Raw genomic sequence first — 24,233 nt, 5'->3', positions numbered from 1 at the left:
TAGTTTTGACTGATAGGTCTAGTGGCAGGTCCCCATCTGATATACCATCTTCATCGCTTGAGGCCTCTTCAAAATGGCAGGCATATTCACCTGCACCTGATGTACTGGCGGCCTGCACCGTGGGTCCCGTTTTGAGCGAAATATCGAGGGGTAGGACCTCATATGAAATTTGGGCGGCCTCATGCCACGGGCCTAGGTTGTTGTCACCGCTGGCACTGGCAGTTGCCTGCTGATCCTTCGCAGAGTCCTCGCTACGTTTGCTTCACAGATGGTGATCGGCCGCGCCTGTGATACCCCGCTCATCGTGATCATCGTCACCTTCGCTGGCTGCCTGGATGGGCTGAACTCATGCTCAACAAGGCTTCGGCGGCATCCAGCTCGGCTTCACTTCTCCCGATTGCGTGTCCCTCGTGTTCGGAATCGTGAAGAGGTGGGACACCGTCATGTTCTGCGACTGGTCCTAGCGGTGTTGCCATGTCTGTTTTCTCGGCCGCTTCCGGGGCCTTCAGAACGGTTTGTCCACTTGTAGTCAGTTTGCCTGGTGCATCGCCTTCCGACACACTTCCCTCGTCCTCTTCATCTTTCTCCGGTATATCGATAGCTGGTATCGGTAAGGCCTCACTGCTGCCATCCTGTTCATCGAAGCCGGTGGCGCGCGCGGTGCTCTGTGAGTGTTCCACCGCCTCCTCCGTGGGCTGTGTTGAGGCTCCTGAACCAGGGGATTCTCCTACATCGCAATATTGAGAGCGAGAAGAGCATTCAAGAAGCTCGCATATACGCATCACCGGGGTGTCTGGGCGAGACAGGAATAAGTGCCAAACACGCGCGCTTAGAAGACACGCCTGGTCAGAGCGTTCAAGACCCCGTAGTGGCGATGATCCGATAACGGCCAAGAGTGGAGGCCTAGCCCACGAGATCCACTGGCCGCATATGCTTCACAACAAGAACGCATTTGTTCCTCTTTACTCCTAACAGAATCACAAACTGAAGAAACTATTGACATCTACCCGTTCCGTGGGTAGAGGAGGTAGAGGCACACTCTTCCGGCCTCACATACGCAACATATCGCACTTGTCACCGTGCATCACAAAGCGAATAGATTCAAGTGGCTTATGTTCCCGGTAGGGACAGCATCGAGCGTTTGTCTTACGTAAGTAAATAAATATGTATATATGAATGCATGCGGACACCTGGTTGCGGGGATGTGTGTCTGCCTACAGTTGAGCCCCTCAGCGAAGGCATCCCCTCGAGAGTTTTTTATCCTGCGGCAACAGCCATTTCTCTTAACGCGGCACGATTGAAATGAACAGGCCAAACGTATGCAGCAGGTATCACGTCGACCGACGACTCTAGACAGGACTAGGGGACACGATACTCACGGATCCATGTTTTTGCAAGGAGCCCTACGTACAGCGACAACCACTCCAAAAAGAGATTCACCATTCTAGGCACACAAGTAGAGCGTAACTCTGCATGACCACACATGCACCAGAGGTTCCCCTGCCTCCCATATGTGTGTCGCTCTATGGCGTAGCGGATAACCAAACCAGCGGATCGCAAAAGTGAGTAGATCGGAATGTTCGGTATTTCAACACGGGGAAGGTCGGAAATCGACGGACCACCTGTCGTAGGGACGTCGGCGACGCAGCCGACGAGTTGCGAGCATACTCACCAGAATGGAAACCATGTGCCTTCTGTGAGAACATGCAGAAGCCGTGTACGGCACTAGACAAGTGGGACGTACCTCCAGTCAAGTAGGTGCAGATAATGAGGAGAAGCTCTGAGTCGGCAGCAATGTCTGCAAAAACAGCAGCCGGAGGCAACCGGGGTGACACATGTCTTTCTTGAATGCCTCATACGAGTATGCAGGAACCAAAGCATCGGTGCCCACGTCCATACACATGCGTTGCGTGCGGTTGCGCACGCATAGACAGACGCTGAATCCGCCGAGTTCTCTAGCTAATCGGTGGATACAACCGTTTTAAGAACAATCACCTCTGGGTACAACCGCATAGACTGCACACGTCGCAAGAGGCAACCACAATACGCCAACGAACTAATCGCAAAATGTCGTAATGGACGAAACACAACCTACCCACAAGCCATATGCATGTATATATATATATGGATGTACACATCCACGTAGCAGAGCACGAAGAGACAGGAGGAAAACGGAAGGCAAAATGAAGACAACGAACCCGACAAGGGACGTGCAAACACGGCGGCACGTAAACTAAAACAAAATAATAGGGGCGATGCATCTGGTGATATGTCATGCGGCATGCAAAAGGCCAGACACATGGAACCGAGATACACTAGACGCATTCGTTTGGCGTACGTCAATGCTGCGTACTGCACACATACCGGCACCCGGCGTATGGCACTGTTTGTCTTACGCTTCAGTAAGGCTGGACGCTGCTTCAGCAACCCGCCAAGCACGTTAAGGAGAGAAATCGGTGGAATCAGCCGTAGCAAAGCTGCGACGGGTGCGAAGCAACGGAAGACAGAGGGAAAGGGATGAGATAAAAGAACATGGGAACGGCGAAAACCACGGTCGAATCGGGGACGAAGCGTGGATAGCCCACATTTGTATAGACACATCGCAGCAGAGAGACAAAACAAAAGTGTCGGTCGGTACCACAGGCACGAACCACCGTCACGACGAAATCGAACTCGCGTCAGAACGCCTCCTTTCTCAACTATTGCCGCTCTCTGTGGTATGACTGCCCCGTACCCAGTACCTCTGTGCTCCCTCTATCGCCTCCTGCAGGGCATTTCAAGACCTCACACCTCAGGACGCTTCCCTCAGGTATTCCTGAATTGCGAGTGTGCCGCGGCACGACTTGCGTTCGGCTTTATTGAGTCTTCCATCAAACGCGCTTCCTCCCATTCTTCTACTACGCCTTTCTCTGCATCCCAACGCTACCGTCGGCTCTACGGCACCTCGTAGGACAGAACCTGTCTACGATCGCTGACTCTGCAAGGCCCTTCAAGCGACTCCATCCGCTTTGTATGAACGCACCGGTCTCTAAGCCCGCTAACATTTTGGCAGGGCTCGTGCCATGTAAGGCAGCAAGTGCGTCGTGCAGGTCGGGTCCCACGATTTGCAAAACCTTCTCTAGAAGCGCAGAGCGAAGCTCGACCGATCCGCCTCCGTACACTCCCAAACGTTGCCAAAAGCGCGCGCTCGCTAATTCCAGGTTCTGCGTCGGCGTGCGCACCGGCTCTTTGGTTTCCTCGTCAGCTGTGGCTGGCGCGTCTGCCTCCTCGCTTTGATCGGCAATCCCCGATGCGCTTGCACCGTGGTCTTCCTCTGCGCCTCCATCCTCTTCAGAGTGGGGCGGCCCTGTATGGGCCTCGGCCCTTCCGTCTCGGTCGGCACCTCCTTGTGCTGACTCATATTTTGATAGAATGAAGCTGTGGTAAGCAAGGGAGAAATCTGTTCGCACTAAGGTTCGAAGCGCAACTTCTCCCGGCGTAGATGCGTGCTATCTGGCTTTGTACTATTCTGACGCATACTTCAAGGCGCCGGTTAGGGTCCTAGCAGCCGCGTCACGGGCAACGTTCCATTGCTCCAGATCTTCCCCTGTAAACAACGAAACCCGGGTCGAACGGCAGGACAGAGCGACAGGCATCGGTACCCCGAAAGAACCGCAAGCCCTGATGGGAATCCTTTGTCAAGTGCGCCCGAACGCGTATGGACGGTTCCTGCGTGCAATTGTTAGGAATCTCCTAGCGCGGGAAACCCAAAGCACAGAACACTGGCAAAGGGCGTTCCAGACGATCGCGGGACAAATGCGGAGTGCGTGTGCGACAAGGCAGAAACGCTGCGGCAGCAATCGTTTTCTCAACATGATGCGCGAGAGCGGAGAAGGGGGTATCAACAAGCATCAGGGACTCTCCGAAGGCTGGAAAGCAAAATAGCTTCATTGTTGTGGCACCGATCGTTAGATAAATATATCTAGATGGATCGACAGATAGATAGATAGGCGCATGAATAGACGGACACAGCCTGGAAAAACAGGGATATATATGCACATAGAGATAATTGGATACGTATATAGATATAAAGATAGAAATATAGATTTTTTTCTGTAAAAACGTAGATATGTGTGAGGCAACTCATGTTCGACGCATACAACGCCAAACCCCCACAACAGCATCCCGCACGGGAAACGGTTCGTCGTGTCGCGAATCATTTACTGCTACAAGCTATACAGTCAAATGCATGAACGCGGCAAACCAGGATTAAACGTGAGTGGTGGTACATGTCGACTGTTTCATCGTATATCCATTAGGCTGTACTGCAGTCGCCTCACGATAATGGGTGTTACTTTTTTTTGCGAAAGGAATCCCTATTAGGCAATCCCTCCCTGAAAATTCGAATGGCCCATTTCTACTTTCCTTCACTTGCAGTTGTGATTTAGGTTTTTTGTCTGTCTTCCTCCATGTGCCTAAAGGTAACTCATCACTTCGTTTCTGTCCAGCATCATGTACCCTCCCTGTCTTATTTTGGTTCCGTCGGGCTCTTCCTCCTTGTTGCCTACTCTCCCGTACGCTGTTTTTCTGAATGTCTCTTCCGCTCGTTGCCACTGTGGCGGCTTCGTGTCACTGTGTTCGATCTTCGTTCCTCCTTTCCGTGTCGTTTGTTATACGCCATTCAGGCCCTCACCTGTCGGGATCATACCGCCCTTCACGAAGGGGCTAACCGCAGGAAACATTGGAGTGAAGTCAACAACCGGGGTAACAAATTTCGATCTCGCACCTTCGCCTCCGACACGTTCGTGGCGCTGCATTTCGCCTGGAGGAGCCACGTCAAGAAGTGGCGACACGGCGCAGAGCGTCCTATTCCGTAACCCAACCGCGTGTCTGTTTCCTCTCAACCTCGTCTGTATGCCCTGTCCTACAGAACGTTGGCCACACCGGCAGCGAGGTGGGCCATAAAACAGGGACTATGTAGAGGGGCTCGTGGATTTCCTCTTATCCTCGCGTTCTCGTTTGGGCTCCCAAACAGTTGCCATTCACTGACCCGTCCAGAACGCCATCCTGCACCAAAAAAAAACGGGCTTGGACACCACTACCAGCCGCAGGGACGCGTATCTGGTTCAAGCCATGCTACTTGCCCAGACGCCTGCCGGGCTCCACGAGTATCCGTAGCACCCCAAGAGTTGACTAACGGTCGCAGGAAGCAGCCCGAAGCCACTTATTGCCAAATCCCGCTTGGACATCTGTCGTCACGAGTCCCGTTAGCTGCCAGCCCTGGGCGAAGTTGCGACGGTACTCTGCCACTGAGACTTTTATAGCGGTATAAGTATGTATGCACCTTTGCGTTTCTTTGTATATCTCGTAATGGAAAGCAACCACTGCCCGGCGATGTGTAGCGCAGGTGACCCGGCCAAGGGTATACCTCCGTTGACATGGTCATGCATGCAAGCACATGTGTCCTTCTTACCTCTCTGTATTGGTCGGTGTGCGCAGAGGGATACACGGCGCTACTTGCGGCTAACTCACCAACATCGACATGGTGCACATTTGCCGACACGAGGTCACTGTCGCGTCGTCAGCTTTCTACATACAAGCATGGCCACGTGCGCCTCGTGGTCAACGAAAACTAATGGCATTCTCTCTCGTAACCTTCGGCTGCCTTGAATGCCAGTCGGAAATAACCGGAACCTACCCAATGGCGAGGTGTCATCGCCGAAAAGCGCGGTGTCGAGCCAGCTTCCTGGGATTACCAGTTCTGAGGAAAAAGGAGACCAAACTCGCGAAAAATCCCATTTGTGGGCGGTGAGACAACGCCAGTCACGGTGGCAGAGGGCAAACACAAGCACTCAACAAATTGACTTCAGGACGAACGCCATGGCGATGTGCAGAGGATGACTGAGAGCGCCAGCGATATGGACGGTGCGGTGCAAACAAACAAGTCGGGCGCAGCACGAAATTGCGATGCGCACTCGCAGGTGAAACGCACTGAAAGAAGGATGGACGAGAAAAAACGGAACGGTGAGGGGAGCAACCGATACCATTAGCAGGGACACGGAGAGGCGAGGGCGACAATGTTTGTGATCTCAGAAACACGGCAGCGAAACGCGTGCTTTGCTGAAGTTCAACCGAAAAAACATATAACCAAGCAAATTGGCAACACTCGTGAGCTATGACGGGTTCAACAGCTCACACAGCGAACAGCTGAGCCACGCGATGGAAACACCTACTTCTATTAAAACTTGGGATAATGTTCGAATGCGAACCTCTAGGGCCGTACCTTCGCGTTTCTCGGGGCGCTGCTCAAACCAGAGTTGGAGAGCAGTGAGCGCCGCCACATCATCCTCATTTTCCCTCAGCGCTGTAGGAAGAGAAGGGATAGCAGAAACCCTGTTCGTTATCAATAACGTGACGGCACCGATGGACACATTTTTCGTAAGCAACGCCCTGAAACGATCGACGCAGACCAACATTTTACGACTGGCACCATTTCGTCACACTGTCGCATGCGCCAACACCACCGCTCGAAGCTACATCCACATTTGGGTAGGCCTGAAAATTTGTCGTTGTGTACGCAGACGACCCTAGTTACCTATACGCCACTTGAATGCCTGGTTCTCCTAGTGTCTGTTGACAAGCGCTTCACCGTACCGGCCTACGTGCCTACCGGTCGGTGATTGCAATGGTTGACATCCACGCATGTGTTTTCCTGCTCCCTAGGTGCCGTACACACATGTCTGTCTACGTCTCCACTACCTCGACACGCCCGTACACCTGACGAAGGGATATGCTCAAATTCCAACACCCACGATGACGCTATTGGCGTTCAACGCGCATCGCCTCTTTACTCAACCAACACTTGAACCAAATGTGTCTTGGCGATTTTCGTACGTATATATATATATATATATATATATATATATAAACGCGTATGTACATGATCATGGACGCATGTGATATTTTCGCCGCATACGCAGAACCCTTCAGTGATCGTAGTACGTGACGCCCCGGCTTTCCGACAGTGTGGGCGAGAGTATGAAAACATGATAGTCACGTAAACGGGAGAATACAGTGGATCTTTTACATTTAGGTGCAACGATACGCATGCTTTCGTTCTGCATCCTCAACCGCCGCAGTGCTCATGAAATGCATGGTATGCGTGCGTCTCGTATGGGTCCTTCAGAAATGAACCCACAAGTGAGCCTGTGCGCATGTAACTCTGGGGCACCTTCATTCGTATCCACCTACCCAAATAAACCTCCTTAATTGCCTTGAGGCCGGACAAACCGGGTTCCGCAGCATAAACTTGCAGGGCGGTACTGCGCAAGGTATGACAGGCGACGAAGTTAAGAGCATCAACTAGCCCCTCACGCGGTACAGCGATACCCCCCAGAGTACGAAGGGTATCCAGGCGCGCTCCGCGAGCAAACTCCGTGGAGTGCCAGAATGAATAAACACGCGGGGAAACATTCTGATTAATCAAGGGGTGAAGGTCTTGAGAACCTGAAGGCAGGACAGGCAAGAAACTCAATGGTGAAACAATTCAGTCGCTTACGAGCAGTGTTGGCGTACGTTGAGAGACAATGGCACAGGTAAACAACGAAACCACATCTCTGCGTCTTAGGGAACACGAAGCTCTACACGGGTCCGCCACAATAATCAAGCGAACTTGCGTCGACCTGACAACCGGCGTGGAGCAGACCGTTGCGAGTATCGAAAACGAGGAGCACACGAAATCATCGAGCTCAACGCTAGTTCCAAACCACCTTCGGTGTCGCTTTACGTCACCACTCCAAGGTGCCGGGACACGCATCGGCCGCTGCGTCGCATGTCCCCCTGATCGTTGTTTGGCTCCTCTTTGTCTTCACACCGCAGTTCGCGTACTATTACAAAAAAAAGTGAGGAGCCGCGCGATGAGATACTGCAGCCTTTCTCACTCTCGTTCCTCTCCCCTTGTGTCGGTGATTTCACCGGCTGTTACAGTGGGGAATATCCCCTTAGGGGACAGGCTCGCACACTAGTATCTTCCTTTCGTGGACTCTTTCTTTCCAACCTTTCTGTAGAGCGGTTGCCAGTGTTTGCACGGCTGTTGTTTCTCCTTTTCCTTCCTTCTGTCCGCGCTTATGCATGATATAGTCGAGGCGTAAAAGTAAAAACTGCAGAACCGCCAGCTGTCGAATAGCCGTGGCCACTCGAGAAGGAGCTCGTAGCTCCGCTGCCCTCGAAACCGTGTATGCCAATTGCTTGCGGACCAAGTGCACCTCGTGAAGGATCTCATCCAGTGTTCTCTCGAGCTCTGCATCTGTGCAGCAGCGTTCCAAAATCAAGCGAGTATAAGTAGAGAAAAACAGAAGTCACATGATACGAACATCGTAGCAAAATTTGGGGGAAACGGTGGGGGCTCGAATAGGAAGTCGCGAGAGCACATTGCAACGGCAGCGCTGCAAGCTTAGAAGGAGGGAGCAAAGTAGACTCATCGACTCAACACTGGGAACACCAAAGCTGAAAACAGAACAAGAGGAGATAGACACGAACCAGGAACGAAATAAAAGAAGGCTGGTGGGTCTGTCGGTGCCTCTCGCAGAAGAGCAGAGACGCCGTAGCAACACTGCTCAGGGTCTGACACGTCTTCAGGCAGAACTTCAGATGTGAGCCGCAGTCCTCACTCCACAGAGTTCAAGAAGAAAAGTTGGAAAAAGGGCCGAAAGGGGCAATGTCCCAGCTACACGGAATACTCGGGTACCGTGATACAGAGAGCGACAGCCTCCAAGCCAGGAGTGGACGCTGAACAAGCGATGCTGGTCAACCAGAAAACGGAGTGCTTCATCGCGCTTCACCCTGGTAGCATCGTCCTAGTGTGGCAACTACAGCTCCGCCGCGAAACTCGCCGCATGCACCACATACACGACCGCCGACACGCGTCTAGACTGCTGTAACCACTCTAGCGTTCCTCCAGTTACTGGTCAGCATGGTGCAGGCATCGCTTGCCAACTGCTTATCAGTACACCCCAGTGCGATTCTGTTGCGAAGCCCTACGGTCGTGTCTAACGTGTATATGCATACGCAGATTCCGATCTGTACGCGATCTTTGGCGACCCGATGGCAGGCTCTGAAATCACTATGGTTTCTGCATATACAATATATGCATATATAAGGTTATTTGTTTCCGTACGGATGCATGCATATATCTACTGTGTGCCGGGAAGAGTACGGTAATGCGCCAGTGCGTCCATTGCCGAGGATGATATCCAGGCAGAGCCGCGTCATGCTCTCCCTGTTACCATTGGCATGCATTTCATTGGTCTTGTACTTTTCATCGACTGATAAATAAATTAGAGGGATCCAGAGGCCTGAAGCAAGTGAGACACCTCGTTTGTCGCCTTTCTACGAAAGCCTTAATAAAGCCTGTCGTTCACATTGAAACACTCCAAGCCAAACTGCACGAGGGAGCACCTATCTGCATTTTAGAACTTATGTGGACAGAGCAGATGCAACAGCAATCACTATGATAGCCGGCTGCTTTTCGTTTACCCGCAGCGAATCCGTGGTGGAACACGGCGTAATCGTGATGTGTGTGCGTCTGTGCTGAACGCGAACGTTCACACGCAGTTTGCGTTCGCTTGCTATCCTATTCTTTCTCTCTTTCCTCGTTTCGTCGGTTTCCCTCTTAATTCTTCCATGGATAAAGCCGCCTTCCCTTCAGGTTGAAGGGTGGTCGGAAGCATGCATTCAGTGGTGAACACTTCCTTAATAGCAGGACCATCTCCGCAGCCGCCCTACCTGACGAAAAGTACAGAGACTCGAGATGCGATTGGAACGTCTCCTGAAATTCCAGCAAAGCTGTGTTCTTCAGAAGTTCCTGTGGATCACCTGTCGCCAAGGGTGCAGGTCCTAGAAAAACGCCACTGTGAAAAATGATGCAATGGATCGAAACTGTACTGTCAGCGCCGCGCTCCATACAAGAGAAACCTCAGATTTCCGTGTGAATTTCCAAGCTCGAGCTATCTTTGCTTTCAAGAATCAACGTAGTTTATCAACAAATGCAAGAAAGCATCCCAAAGCATTGTGTATGGATTCATGTCGATGATCGCGGTCGCATATGGTAACCAGTAATCACAAGCAGCACATGAAAGGGCAGATAGGTGAAATGAGGTACACTGTTTTCGTTAGATGAAGAACTCCAAACTGGAATGCGAGAACTCGGATGCAAGATACGAGACGAGCCTACAAATGTCTCTCATCCCTCAGCTGTGAGATTGACAATTCCGATAAAATGTGCCAATAAGGCTGACGTTCCTCACCGGAGTTAATATACACGTGCGTATCATCGTGACTGCAGACCCATCTCGAGCCATAATCAGAGTGTACGTAGAACAGCAGAGTGTTCTGCAGTGACACGACCCAAAGGGAAACCGCATGGATGGGGCGACGGCACTCACGTAAAAACACACAAGGAGCAGCAAGTCGCAACTTATGAAAGTGCCGAAGCGCCAAATCGGCACGCCATCGCGGCATCCTCTTGTCCCCATAGCCATCGGGCGCACTTGCACACAAAGGAGATGATGCTCCAGAAATACTACTGGTCAAGTAGCTGCCTGATGCCGAGAAACGGGTACACAAAAGTCCAACCGTCATTCAAAGCCTTCGGTTAAAGAAAGCATCAGGAGGCGCAAGCCAGAACTGTATCTGATAGCGCGATCTACAGTGGCATGGGCAAAGTGAAAGCTCCTTAAAGTCTTGAAGTGTCCCGGGCGAGGCAAGCTCTGAGAAGCGGTGGCGACCGGGAAAAGAGCGTGAGCAGCAACAGGTCACACCAGCCCGGTTGGCCATACAAAGAGGAAGCTCTTTAAATCTTGAAGTGTCCCTGGCGAGGCAAGCTCTGAGAAGCGGTGGCGACCGGGAAAAGAGCGTGAGCAGCAACAGGTCACACCAGCCCGGTTGGCCATAGGGAATAAGTCAATAACCGATTCGAAAGACGTATACCATCCGCGTAACACCGGAAGCTTCAAATGTCGCCACAGGGAACTCGAAGTACCACTGCATGTTCAGTGCCTAGTGCTGCACAGATGCTGTTTATATACTGTCGACAGTTCTCAATCACCTTGTGACGATGATCATAGTTTCGCTTGCAATGGGGCCAGAATCCAAGGTGTCACGCGATTCACAAGGATGATCAACGACTCGGGCGTATCGTCAACACTGGATCTTTTACTACAATGACTCAAATGAACTAGCTAATCAGCAGTTCTTAGTGAGCGTGTATCATCTCGTGTCACTTCCTGCATTCTTTCGATAGTGTACGTCTGCGGGACAGCAAGACGTATCTCCACAGCGAGACTGACAAAAATGCCTAAATTTAGGGATGTATAACCCAATCTTCATGCGACTAAACTTCAGCCAGTCAGGCCCATAACATGCGTACTTTTTTAAAATCGACCTGGTACGATGTACCTGTGTAGAGACCCAGACAGACTGCCACTGCTCGAGAACATGTGTTGGTATCATAAGTTCTGAAAGAGGTAAAAAAATATGCATCCCTCTACAAAAAAAAATACACATCCATTTTTCTCCCACCACAACCGGGATGTGGTGGTAGTAGCAGCACACGGTAGCGGTAGGATCTTGCCGGGAGGCAGTGCCAGGACACTGGGGAAAGGAATCAATTCACGTCAAAGTCGCCCTTCTCAGGACCACTGCGTCAAATAGTAAGCTGCATGCTTCGTGGAAACTCGCAAATTTGCAAGCCGTTGAAATGTCAATCACGCGTATAGGCGCTTGCACAGCAGCCATCCGGACGAATATATCTTTTTTTCCCTTGGCCTGCAAAAAACATCGCTATCTCCAGGGGTACACGAGAAGTAACGGGGACACGAAAAAAGGTCGATTGTCACACTGAGACTAAACAACATTCTGCAGCAACAGGCAACAGTCGCGTCTTCGTCTGCGTTGTGCCTCATCGCGAAGAGAGCAACGGGGCAGTTGCACGTGTCACGAAAAGCACTACACGCCAGAAACGCGGCCGCAAGAGAAGGCCCCTTGGTTTGGTTTTTCCGCTGAGGGAAAAGCAGTTGAGGCTGATGTACAGACGTGCCGTTCATTGACGCCCGTGGTGACAACATCCGGAACTACCGGAAACACAATACCTCCTGGAAGGTCGCCAAAGGAAGGAAAGGTATGGTGTGGTGCTCAATCTGGTAAGCCTAAGTGGGGGTGAGTGTCACCGACCATTCGCTGAGGAAGCACGGGAACTATTGCGTGTGCAGGTTTCATCGACCGCGACATGGGTCAGGAGCTGAGTGTCTCTGACCCATTCAGAAAGGACCCCGGGCGGGTTTCTTAGATGGAGGCCAGGCAGCATTCAGATGAAAATTTACCATGTTCACCATCGATACAACAATGGAAAGTGACGCTTGTTTGTGTGTGTAGTGAGTTTTCGACTAACAGCACCGTAGGGGTGAACTCTACGGAATGTAAGCAGGTGTTTGTCAAGGATCCGCAATCAGGTAGGCAGTATGTTTTCATTTGAATCGCGTGCACAAGCAGTGGCCGAGAAGTCTTAGGTATGATCGTGAGATCATCTACTGAGGGAACGTTTAATGTGTGTTTTGCATGTCGTCCATTACGCTTGGCTAATAGCAAGTCGTTTTTCCGAAGAACAAGCATCTCGCCAAGCGTCGACTCTCGAGGCGTAGAACGCAGGCATCTCCCACCGTGGAATAAATCAGCAGTCATATGGCGAGAGAGAAACTCTTCATCCTAGCTACTAACACGAGCGCAGAACGAAGTCGCAAATATTGACAGTGGTTATCTAGGAGTTGCTTTTTCAATCAGAAAGCATGCGATCTGTGCACTCGAGGAAGGTTGTTCTAAGAAGACGAGATGGCTGGTTTCTTTGCCATGAAAAAAAGTCTGTGAGTCAAACGCGTAGGACTTCTTTACCAGCAAAACCTCTGAACAGGCTGCGCCCTTGAATCGTGACGGAGAGACCACAGTCGTAACTGAACGGGAAATGTCCAGCTATTTCCTTGCGTGTGGTGTGCTGGTCACTGTGAGGGACGACAGGTCTAATTTTCGTGTTATGCCAGGACATTCGGGGCTGTCGCTGCCACCCCAGGAAACCTCTCACACTATGGCTGCATGTTTCGAAAATCACAGGAATTTCGGATCTCACCCCCCTCTGTGGCTGCATGTAGTTTCCACTGCATGACTTTCCAGTCCTTGTGGAGGGGAGAGACGAGATTAAAGGCAGAGACAAAACGGGCTCTCAGCCGAGCAGAATAGGTTTCTTCTTCGAAAACAGTGGCCTGATACGGGAGGAGAAGAAACAGGTTTGGAGCAGAACCGGGTTTCTCAGAGCACCGACCGTTCTGCGACAGGCCGGTTTCCGGTGTGGCATGCAATCGCACGATACGCGAATCGTCGCTGCCGCAATACAGCGCCGCCTGTTGGTTTCCCCTGCACAAAATTCTTTTTTTTCCTGTCTTTTTTGGAGGAACCATCCCGTCCGTTTGCGCTTACCCACCGGCAGGCTGAGCCTACATTCCGACTCGTCCACGCACTAATCGGATATACGGGTTCGTACAGTCGTGCCGACGGATACGGGGGAAAAATTGACAACAACAAATCGTTTTTTCAACGTCTCTGTTTGATTCTTTTTTTCACTCGAACCTCCAAGAATGTGCCGTCCAGTTTTCTTCACCATTTTTGGATGATCTTCGGGGTCACCACTGGTTGTACCGACACCATGCTGCACACTTCCGACGAAGAATGAAACCCAAGGAAAGGTTGCCGGAGGAGTTAGACCTATTCTGCTCTCCGGAAAATCCACAAAATGCATGCTTAACTAGATGTACTCACGTGCTGGTACCCAGCTGAAAGTCTGTGTAGCACAGTGTCCCCAGCGTGTGCATAGCTGCCGGTGTCCATGACTTCGTCCCCTCGATTCTCGCCTCAGTCCTGCAAGGGCTCCATCTCAGTTTCCTTCTCCAGAAGAGAACAGAGAGAGGTTGACGGCACAGAGGCACATTTTTTTGTCCCAGTTTTCTCAAATGGTGTTACCTTTGCTTGCATTCACGCTGCAGCGAGAGTCGTCGTTGTGTCAACCGTAGAGCTCGATGCTTCTTTCTGACAAACTGACGCATCTCTCTATTTCTGTCATCTATTATACTCCTCCTTATCGCACTATGTTCCGTTTTTTTTCTTGACTTCCGCGGTACGTGTCTGTTTTCCTTCCCTGCGAGTTCCCTTGCTTCTCGTTCCCCCTTTTCTCCGTCCAACATGACGGCCTTCATGTTGAGTGCGCCAGGGCGGCCGCTATCGCGGCTTGCTAGCATTGGTGGGTCATTTGCCTCGTCGTGTTCTCACATGGGGAGCCTTGCTTCGACGGCTTTGTCTTCGAGGCGTGCGTCGCCGTCTGTCTTCCGTCCAGCTCCATCCTCACGTCTTCGCCCTCCCACCTCACCTTCCTCCTCTCCGTCGCCGTCCTTGTCAGCAGGTTTCTCGTCTTTGTCGCCCGCTTCTGTGCCGCCTGCACGGAACTCCTCTTCCGAATCTTCCACCTGTTCAGCCACGTCTGCGTCCGCTGATTCTGTCCCTTCGTCTTCATCCCCTCCCTCATTTCCTCTTGGAATCAAACAGACATTGCCGCGAACACTGATAAAGCTAGCTCGGCCGTTCCCTTCCTCTTCTTCTCTGTCTTCGCCCGCTTCGGTGCCTCCCACGTCTCCTTCCCCTCCCTCGTCTGCTGCATCGGGTCCCTCCGAACTAGTCGTGTACGAACGCCAAAATGGATCGCGTTGGGTGTACAAACACCAATTGTCACTGTATCTGTCTCACGCTGTCGGCCTCGGCTATTTCCGAGCTCTGTTCGAAGATTCCTCAGCGGCGCCAGCTTCCGTTTTTGACCTCCTCTGTGACTTCGTTCGGCCTTCTGCACGTCCCACGATCGCAGAGAACGAGGGAGAAGAGAGTCAAGACGAGAGACAGGAAAGAAAAGAGGGCGCTGGGACACCAGGCGAACAGCGGGTGACTGCACAAGACCTGTCAGATTTCATGAAGGTACGAACGCACAGGAAAAACAGCCTGAGCCCAAGGACGGAAACGTAGAAGAAGGTGTTTCGCAGAGGACGAAAAACCCACCAGGGAAAGGGAGGCGGGACAGACCGCGAAGACTTGGACATCTCGAGAGAAACCTCCAGGGTGAAGTCTCTCTCTGTTCCTCCTCTCCTTTATATGTGCTCAGTCAGAAAAGGGGGGAAGGGAAATGTCGAACACCCTATGTCCTCGGGTTTTCATTTCATGCACGCTGGCCACGCAACTGGCTAGCTCGACTTTTGGCAGGCGGCACACGGGTTAGAGCTCCCCGCTTTGGGCCCTTCTGCGCATGCAGAGGACAGCGACAGCTGTACCCCTCTCGCCATCGGGGACTTAGCTTTACGTCGGGATCTTTGAATCCGCGTTTCGGCAAGACGACGCAGAGAAGAAGGTAGACATGCACGTGACACTGATCGCTTCGCTTCCCCTTCGGGGTTGCGAAACGGTTTTCATCGAAGCGAGACCATTGCTCCGCCCTTCCACAGTCTCGCCAGTCTATGGGTGTCTCTCCTCGCTTTCCTCTTGTCTCTCGTTTTCTCAGAACTGCGTTGCATCCAGATATCGAGATGTCGATGTCCTCGACGTTGTTGCTGATGTCCTCGGCTCCCTCGTGATTGGTTCCGCGGATGCGCCGCTCCTGGTTGGTAAGAAGCTGGCACGCTTCTCGTCTTTTGTCGCCTTGAAAGCGGAAGACGGAATGAGGGGGAAACAAAGAGAAAGAGCAAGTGATGGAGAACTCGAGAGAGAAAGAGAGGCGTTTGGCGATGCGTGCCGGCGTGTTTTTCCTCGTCAACCTGCGTGTGTGTTCTGCTCGACGTACGCATGTGTGGCGTCTTCCTTCCTATCGTAATTCCTCTTGGTCAACTTTTCTTGCGGGATGCTCTTCTGTGGCGGCTTGATCCTCCGTGTTGTACCCTGTTTACTCTCCCTTTTCCCATGTGTTTCGTATTCGTGCAACCAAAGGCGACTTGTTCGCACCCTCCACATGAACGTGACTTCGAGAACTCGATCTTCATTTGCGTTTGTGATTCCCTGCTCTGTGGCTGCAGATATTGCTAGCTCCTGCACCGAGCTCTCTCTGCTGCGCCCTAAGCTGTTCACCGCTATTGCATCCCGCCTCCTTGTCCTTCCACTGTCTGTCTCCGAGCCTTCTCCGCCGGTATCAGCTCCCTTGTCTCCTAATCAAGCTATCCGCCTGATCGAGGCGTTCAGCCGCCAGCATATTCGCCATCCAGACGTGCTTCCGCGTCTGCTGTCGTCGTTGTCGCCCTCGCTCTCGTCACTGTCTCCTCGCCTCGCCTCTCGTCTGTTCTACGCCCTCGCTGGTTTGGGGAAAACCGCGGCGCCTGCTGAAACATTGCAGGTTCTCCTCAGTCGCATTGGCAGCGGCCTAAAAGGCACCGACGGCACGAGCTGCGAGGGCAACGCGCGCGACGTGGAGGAGACAGGAACACAGGGGCAGCGGCCGCAAATGACGTTGCCGGATTTGGCCAAAGCTGCACACGCGCTGCTTCTCCTGGAAATGGAAGTCGAGCAGAAACCTTTCCTTGAAAGCCTCGTGACCGCGTAAGACTCTGGGCTGCCTCGACGGCTGCCGGTCGCGTTTTCGCCTCTGCACCCTTCCTCGTTTGGAATGTCGCGCTACTTCGAGCTCGCTCGGGTCCCACGATACTTTGGGTGTCAACGTTTCTCTGTGCCGCGCAGACTGTCCCCCCTCTTTTCTCTCCTCCTCGTCCCCACTCTCTCTCCCTGCTACCGGCGGAAGGTCTTTGCTGCAACGTGTCACCCTGTCGGTCTCTCGCCTTCTGATTGCGCTTCCCACACGCTCTTTTTTCACCCCGTCGTCTCTGTGCCAATCTGGGTTCTCGCTCTTCTTCCTCTCGCCTTTTCTCCTAACGCTTCTGCTGACACTTCCGCGTGATTGCCCGAGTTCAAACGCCCTTGTACAGGCACCACTATGCTGGCCATCCGTTCTGAGAATCGCGGCTTTGTGAAAACCGTTCTCGCCCAGCCGATCGCCATGTCCTCTCCCTGCCTCTTTGAGCTCGTGCACAGATACGCGCCCCCGCGTGTGTATCTCGTGGCACGCATGCACACAGACTCGCTGCTCCACTGCCCACGTCGCCGTGCGTGCGCGGCAGGGTGCATCGAAGCCGCTGTCTCCTGGGAGGGCAACGCGCAGGCCGATTCGCACTCGACGTTTCGCGCTTGAGATTGTCACATGCAGTAGACAACGGGCGGTTGTGTGTCCCGCAGGATGGCGCCGGAAATCTTTGAGCGCCCCGTCGACTTCTGGTCGCGCACTGCGGCGGCTTCTCTTCACAAGTAAGGAGGGCGAGCGACGGACCGCAACAGAGGCGGAAGACATTTGCTGACCAAAAATCGAGAGGAAGTGAAGAACGAAGAAAAGGCCACTTCGGGCGAGACAGCGGCTGAATAAAAGAGCTAGCCCTCTGCAGCCACTGTCTTCCGGAGAACCTCTACCGGTGGAGGAAACAAGCAGTCGTCGGGGCACACTATCGTACACGTGCCACGCATGGAGCGAAACGGGTTTTTTCCCCAAGGCGCGAATCGAAACGGCCTTAGCCGTCGTTGCCGCACCATCGGAGGGGCAAGAGACACCTCAGGGAAAGTTGTGGCGGCGCGTTTTTTGCGAGTGGCTAAAAAGCGAAACTTGTCGCGCAAAAGGCACGGAACCTGTCGCTGCGACATCGCGCTTCGGTGCACTAATCAAAGCGCCCTGTCTAGACGCCTCTCGCAGTCGTGCAGGCACCGGCACTGAGCAAAACACCCGCGGGGGATTGGAGATGTATGGAACGCCTGGAAGGAGTGAGAACCGCGACAAGTAGTGTTCGGGTGGGATGCAGGGGGTGTATTCGATTTTGCCTTAAACCGCGGCACCACCTCTGGCTGTCATCGAAGACGCGAGGAACCGAGTCACGAGAAACGGTTATGCGAACACAGACGAACCAAGTCCAGGCAGGATGCATCTCCAGTCTCCCAGCGGGGGCAATTCAGGCGCTCCTCCGTCAAGGGCGAAAGCGCGAGAGAGAGTGCAGCCTTGGCCTTGCATTTCGTCACGTGCTTTCGGCGGCTTTGGTGCTCAGGCGGCTGCTGCTCCTTCGGACTGCGCTCCGCCACCTACACCGAGACACGATCTACAACTCTCTCCCACGTACGGACTTTTTGGGGCCTCCGTTTCCGTCCTGTTTTGCTGCTCCCTGTTGGTCGCGTGTGTCGCCCGTGTTGTTTCGTTCCAGTCGGTCTGAGCTTGATTGCGCCTTTCTTCGACTTTTTCTTTCCTCCACTTTTCTCCCGCATTCTCTTTTCTCCGCGTCTTCCCCGAGGTCTCGTTCTCCCGAGCGTATGCGGGTCTCAGTGGCGCGTCCGTTCTGTGGGTGTTCTCTCTCCCAAGCGCTCAACTACTCTGGTCCCTCGGCCATCTTTTCCTGGCCCTTCCCTGGACGGTCTTTGTGTTTGGCATGTCTCCTCGGTGGTCTGCCTCTCTTCGGCTGTGGTTTGCTCTGTGCCCGTCGTTTGGCCCCTCTCGATGGATCCCTCCGTCGTGCGCAATCCCCCCCGCTGTTGTCTTGTGTATCGGCTCCAGCTATCGTCCGGCAGGCTTTCCGACGGCTTCACAGGATTGAAATCGCGTCGCCTCCGCGGTCTCCCACGTACTTTGTGACCCGTGTAAGCTAACCGCGTTCGCTCGTCCACGCCTCTGCTCACCCCCATGTTTCCTTCCTTTTCCACGAAAACATCGGTCTTACTAGATGCATCCGTGTATCTGGCCTCTCTTCCTTTGCCGCCATATATATATATATATATATATATATATATATATGCAGGGAGATACACATGCATACACACACACACTGGCATGGCAGGATTCCTGGTCGCTCCTGGGTAATGTATAGTCGTGTCCGAGCACTGCACTCTGCATGTCTTTGTCAACGGGTCTTTGGATACACGTGGATATATCTCGCACTGTGCATTTTTCTGAAGTTCCTCGATGGCAATGCCGGTGCCTAGTTGCTTTGCTGCATGGGTGTCTGTGCAACGCGAATGCTTCGCAGAAGGAGGTTTCCTTTGTCGGGTCACTTTGCCGTTTTTTGTCCAGATGAGCGCGTTGTTGACGCGCCTCCGGATTGCACACTTCTGTTACGCCACCCGGTAGGTCGGACCAAAAACGCATTCGGATCTGTGTTTTCTTGAAGGATTCTGTCGGGGCTCCTGGACTCGCGCGTCTCAGGGATCAACTGCCACACAGCTGCCAGCTCAGGCTACGCGGCTTATGGTCGGGATTCCTTTTCCTGGGGCTCTGAGATACGTCTTCGGCTGTGGCCTCACACCTTTCACACCGACGCGAGAACAAGGGAGTATGGAAGCACCACTTCTCGCCTAATGGAGCGGATCCAGCGAATGGTGGTGCCCAGCAGCGACGGAAAAGGCGGCGCCTTCGCTTTGCTTTTTTTGCCTCCGGTTCTGTGAGGAGGCGATCCCAGGTCACTTTGGCCGTCACTCCCCCCCCCCCCCGCCTGCGTGATTTACCGTTTCCCCTCGCAGCTGTTCTGTTGGATTCTGTTGCGTGCTCTTCTCCCTCGGGTCTGCATACCTTTCCTTGGCTTTGGTTTCTCTTCTCTTCGTCGCGGCTGGTGGTCGCTTCTACCTAACCGGCCTCCGCTTGTGTGACGGCCGTTCCCCCAGCGGCCGTCTGAGTTCTGTTCGTTCTCGGTTTCTGCTTCCCTGGTTCTCGGCTTCTTCGCTCCTCGCTCGCTTGCCTCTTCCCGCCCCACATGTTTGCTACCCTGTCTCCTTTTTCCATGTGCAGAGGCCCGTTGGTGTTCGACGTTCTCGAGCGCGACCGGCCTATTGTCTGGCAGTGCAACACAGTGGATCGGTTCTACGTCAATAGTGCTGAGAAGACAACCGCCGGTGAGAGAGGGTGCTCGCGTCTCTTCGTCCCGCCTTCTCCTGTGTCGTGCCTCTCGTTTTCACCCGTTTCGGTGCCTGCTCCACCTTCGTGTCGCACTCAGCTTCTTGATCGCCCACGTCTGCGCCCGCTCCGGTGCTTCGCTGTGGGCACCGCCAGTTTTCTTCCCTCGCATTCTGTCACCCTGTGTGTCAGAGGAGTCCTCTCCATCTGTGTTTGCCTTTTTCTGGCGTCGCCTCCTTCTTCCTCCGGTCTCTTAGCCCCTCGCCACTACCCTCATGTGCTCACCCTTCTCTGTGTGGCGCTGTGGTTTCCACTTTTCTGTCTTGCCTCCTCGGTGTTCCGTGAGTGCGTCTCTCCGGGTGTCTCGTTCCGCATTCTCTTCCAGACTTGCGGTACGGTCCTCCCAGTTCCCCTGCATCCGCTGACTTTCCTTAGCTACTTGATCGCTGTCTGTCTATTTCCCTTGAGACAGCTTCGCCGCCTGTCTCTCTGCGGCGGCCGTTCGCGTCTTCGTTCGGAGGCCGTGCATGCGCCGACTCGATTGGTTTAGTTCTTGAATGTCTTTGGTTACCGGATCCAAGTTCTATTGTGTTAGCAGAGCACTAGCCAAGAACACAACAGACCAGATGCCTAAGTAAGGTGAAGAACGACACGCGAGACCTGGAGTGTCTCGACGCTGCCGTGTGTTTGCTGCTTTTTGTGCGCCAGTGAAACTTCAGGAGCGCATTACCCAGGCTATGGGCCTTCGGGTGGTCAACTGCGAATACTGGCAGTGGATGAAGATGAAGTGAGGCAAGAGGCGGCGACGCGAGGGGGACCACAGGGAACAAGGCGAGGAATGGTCCGCAGAAGAAGGGAAACGAAACCAACCGGAGACGCAGCGGTGGGGGGACTAAATCAAAGTAGAGGGAACGGGGATTGCAAACGACCAAGAGAACGGCAACGGGCGGAAGGCCAGCGAATGAAGCGAGAGACGAGACGGTCCAGGCTTTAGAGAGGGGCGCATGTGGACACAAAGAGAAGACCAGGACAGGTTACACGGGAAAGTGCGAACAGAGTAAAAACTAGGAAGATGATGATGAAGGAAAGGGAACCTATGAGGGTCGGGAGAAGCGCAGAGAGGCTGAGGGCAATCGGAGAAGATGGCACACGCTTGCTTACCGGAACGGCCCAATGCAGACGCACTCGGAGACGCCAGGGAGGCGCAAAATCGGTCGCAGAAGAATTTCAATATGCGCGGCACCAACCTAGCTCAGAAGCGTTCGCTTCTGCGTGCGTTTTGAGTCTTTGGCGTTCTCGCGGGGATACGTCCCTGCTCGCATCTTGCTTTCCTCAGCACGCCCCGTCGCTCCTGCACCGATTTGCGGATTCACGTTTTCCGTTTTTTCGCCTTTACTTGGCGCCTTCCTTGCAGGCGAAAGCGTACCCGTCTGGAATACATTCGCATGCAAAGATACTACACGTTAAAGGACCGAAGGTAAGAGATGCGTCCTCATCCCGTTGATGTGGTTCTTCTCGCCTTCGTGGAGCCGTCCAGTTTCCTGCTGCGTGACCACGAGCGGGATTTGCATGCATGTGCTCCGCTTGGGTCTTCTTGCCGCCAGTCGCCATTCTCTCTCTCCTCAGCACGTGAACGAGCAGATCTCGCCGCCCTCCCTGCGTCTCCATACTTTCGTTGCGGTGGACGTGGCCCAGCAGCGGGGTGCTCCTGTATATGCCAGCTGGACGTCCTGTCACTCGCTGTCTCTTATCCGGCCGCGACCTTTTCTCGAGTCCGCGTATAGCGTTACTGTTTTCCGCCACAAAATGGGATCTATTCTGTGGTTTCCTCGCCTCTCTCCTTTCTCTCTTCCATTCGCACTGGCTGCTTTCTGCCGTTGCACTGGAACTGGGGTAGAGGCCCTCGTGGCAGCCTCTTGTTCGTTTTCCGGTCTCGTCTCCTCCGGTCGATTATGTCGGATCTCCTCCGATATCTGGTCCACCGTCTGTCTCCATCCGATCCGCTTGGGGCCCAACCGATACAGCCGAGTGGCGACCAGCTTATGTAGATATCCAAGCAGGCGCCTGGCATGCCAACTTTGAATCGTAACCGAAAGAGACGAGCGTGAGCGTCCGTCGAAGTGAACGGGGGACACGCAGGCGCAGAGGCCAACCCTTTTTACTTCAGAAGCTTACGAATGACGAGCCGGGTCATGCTGCAGTTTGTTGTTTCCTCCCTGATTTTTTCAGACAGCACGACCCGGACTTTGAGGGGTGGACTCTGCCGCTTGTGCACCACATGCACCGCCGGAACCGCCTCCACTACGACTACTACTTCCCGAACTATACCCCGCTTTCTCGAGTCGAATACTGAACAGAAGCCGTTCAAGCGTGTCCACTGCACAGGCAGAAGCGCGCAGATATGCAGAAAAAAAGCGGTGTATGGGTATGAAACTACGCTTGTGTATGTGCGTGGATCTCTACGGTAGGCAGACAGAGAGGAAAGGTCTGTCTCTTCCTCTATATCTTTTTACATCGAGAGAGAGGTGCACGTCGAGTCCCAGTCTTCTTGTCTGCTGCGCTGGCAACGCGACCTGCCAGGGGTTAAATGGAGTGGTTTTTTGTCGCGTGGCTTTCTTTCGCGTGTCGGGGTGGCCGAAAAGAAGACTGTTTTGCGTGGAGTTTTAATCGAAGATACCCTAGGGCCCTCCACTCTCCCTGGTCGTCCGCTAGCGGAGACTGCGTTGGTGAACCGAGAAAGAAGGCGAGAGACTTTTGCCTTCCTCAGCGCCCTGTCGTGTTTGGGCAAAGGCGAAAAAACATGAAGACGGCAAACCGAATCGGACGATCAAGGAAGGAATGCGAAAGTAAGAATGGGGCGATGAAAGAGCAGGGATCGCCTCGGCCGTTTCCGCGATTCTCGGCGAACCCTCCAGCCCCTTTGGTTGTCAGGTGCGCTACAGATGTCGACAGGAAGAGGTCCCGATCGAACCGTCTTTTTCTCTGCGAGAGAACAGCGGGGGAATGAGGTTTCCCTGTGCCGGCGCTTTTTTTTCCCGTCGTGAAGAATGCCTAAGAAAGAGGGGAAGCGAACCAGGAGACGCCGCTCTGCGGCAGGTTCGCTGCCACTGGTTGCCGGATCGCTCCAGACAGCTGAGCACCCACACGCGCAGGTACATAAACGCATTGCGTGTCTACGCCGACGCACATGCGTGCGGTGTGTCACTTGATACAAACGGCACTTCGCGGCGCTTGGGTCAACTGCGATGCGAACTGCTCTTGATGCAAAACTCGACTCTCCTGACTCGAGTCTTTCACCCCGAAAAACGGACGCCGCGCCCTCGCTAAGCTTTCCTATCTTTCCTATGCGCTTCCTGCGGTTGGCGCCGGCGCGGCCGCACACTGTTTTAGGTTAAAACCAGATTCAGCGTTCGTTTTCTGTCAGCGCGGCCTTCTTTTGTAGCCCCTCGCTGCTTTCTAGAATCCGTATGATGTTAGCACGGATCGTCGCCTCAGCCACAGACATGCTTCCCCCGAGGCTGTCTCCTGTCCCTCCCCACGAACCTCGACACATATACGCCGGCGCCGGGCGAGAAGAAACGGAAGCCGAACAAGTGCTGCAGTAGGGAAAGCGGGAAAAACTGCAACGAGCATGTGGATGAGGGAGAAGCCGCGAACGAGGTGGAGGGAAGGAAGAGCGAGCGCGAGAGATAAAAGGGTCAGAAGCCTCCTCCGCTGACGGGAGGGCGTTTCCCTATTTCACAGAAACGGCCATGTTCTTGGTTTTTCCGTCTGTGTTGCCGTCTCCCTGCGAGGCGAACTACGCAAAAACGCGAGAAAAAGCCGAAACTCAGATGGTCACGTCTGCTTCGCAGAGCCGCGCGCGAGAAAACGCAGCTGCGAAAACCAGGTTCAGGGCAAAAGAACGGCCAGCGAGGCTCATGTGGCCCGTTCGACGCAAAAGCGGTCTCTCCTTGGAGACCGGAAATCTGATTGACGCTTTTAAACCGCAGTTTTTCCAGTTTCTCCACTTTGAGACTCTCATGTGTCTCTCTGTCCACGCTTTTCACACGCTTCACTCCCCCGTCTGCTCGACACAGGCACAAAGACGCCCGCCGGCGCTCGGTCGGGTGAAAACAGCCAGGAACGCCTCGGCGGGAGTCGCCCAGTCAGACCGCACGAGACTCGGGGGGAACGCCTTCGCAAGGGCCGACGCGATTTGAGGCCTCACGCTTGCAGTGTG

General features: G+C 53.6%; 2 protein-coding genes across 2 annotated transcripts; one reads left to right on the top strand and one right to left on the bottom strand.

Moving 5' to 3' along the window:
• Positions 1-314: 314 nt before the first annotated feature.
• On the bottom strand, positions 315-6,683 carry NCLIV_013400 (conserved hypothetical protein; the record flags this gene model as incomplete). The annotated part of the gene is made up of 9 exons (XM_003881531.1): positions 315-727; positions 1,745-1,798; positions 2,397-2,477; positions 3,023-3,417; positions 3,520-3,586; positions 4,673-4,801; positions 5,678-5,740; positions 6,263-6,343; positions 6,650-6,683. The coding sequence occupies 9 exons, from the start codon at positions 6,681-6,683 to the stop codon at positions 315-317; spliced, it is 1,317 nt and encodes a 438-aa protein (XP_003881580.1).
• A 7,576-nt stretch (positions 6,684-14,259) lies between these two features.
• NCLIV_013390 (conserved hypothetical protein) lies at positions 14,260-22,364 on the top strand (the record flags this gene model as incomplete). Its single annotated transcript, XM_003881530.1, has 12 exons — positions 14,260-14,317; positions 14,933-15,039; positions 15,617-15,719; positions 16,125-16,641; positions 17,332-17,400; positions 18,183-18,250; positions 18,683-18,765; positions 19,196-19,248; positions 19,907-20,010; positions 20,720-20,798; positions 21,426-21,488; positions 22,241-22,364. The coding sequence occupies 12 exons, from the start codon at positions 14,260-14,262 to the stop codon at positions 22,362-22,364; spliced, it is 1,428 nt and encodes a 475-aa protein (XP_003881579.1).
• Positions 22,365-24,233: the final 1,869 nt, after the last annotated feature.

This window comes from Neospora caninum, chromosome V, assembly GCF_000208865.1.
Source record: "Neospora caninum Liverpool complete genome, chromosome V".
In the NCBI taxonomy this organism is placed as follows: domain Eukaryota; phylum Apicomplexa; class Conoidasida; order Eucoccidiorida; family Sarcocystidae; genus Neospora; species Neospora caninum.
The sequence above is the reverse complement of the archived record's forward strand: the minus strand, read 5'-3'. Positions and strand labels throughout refer to the sequence as shown.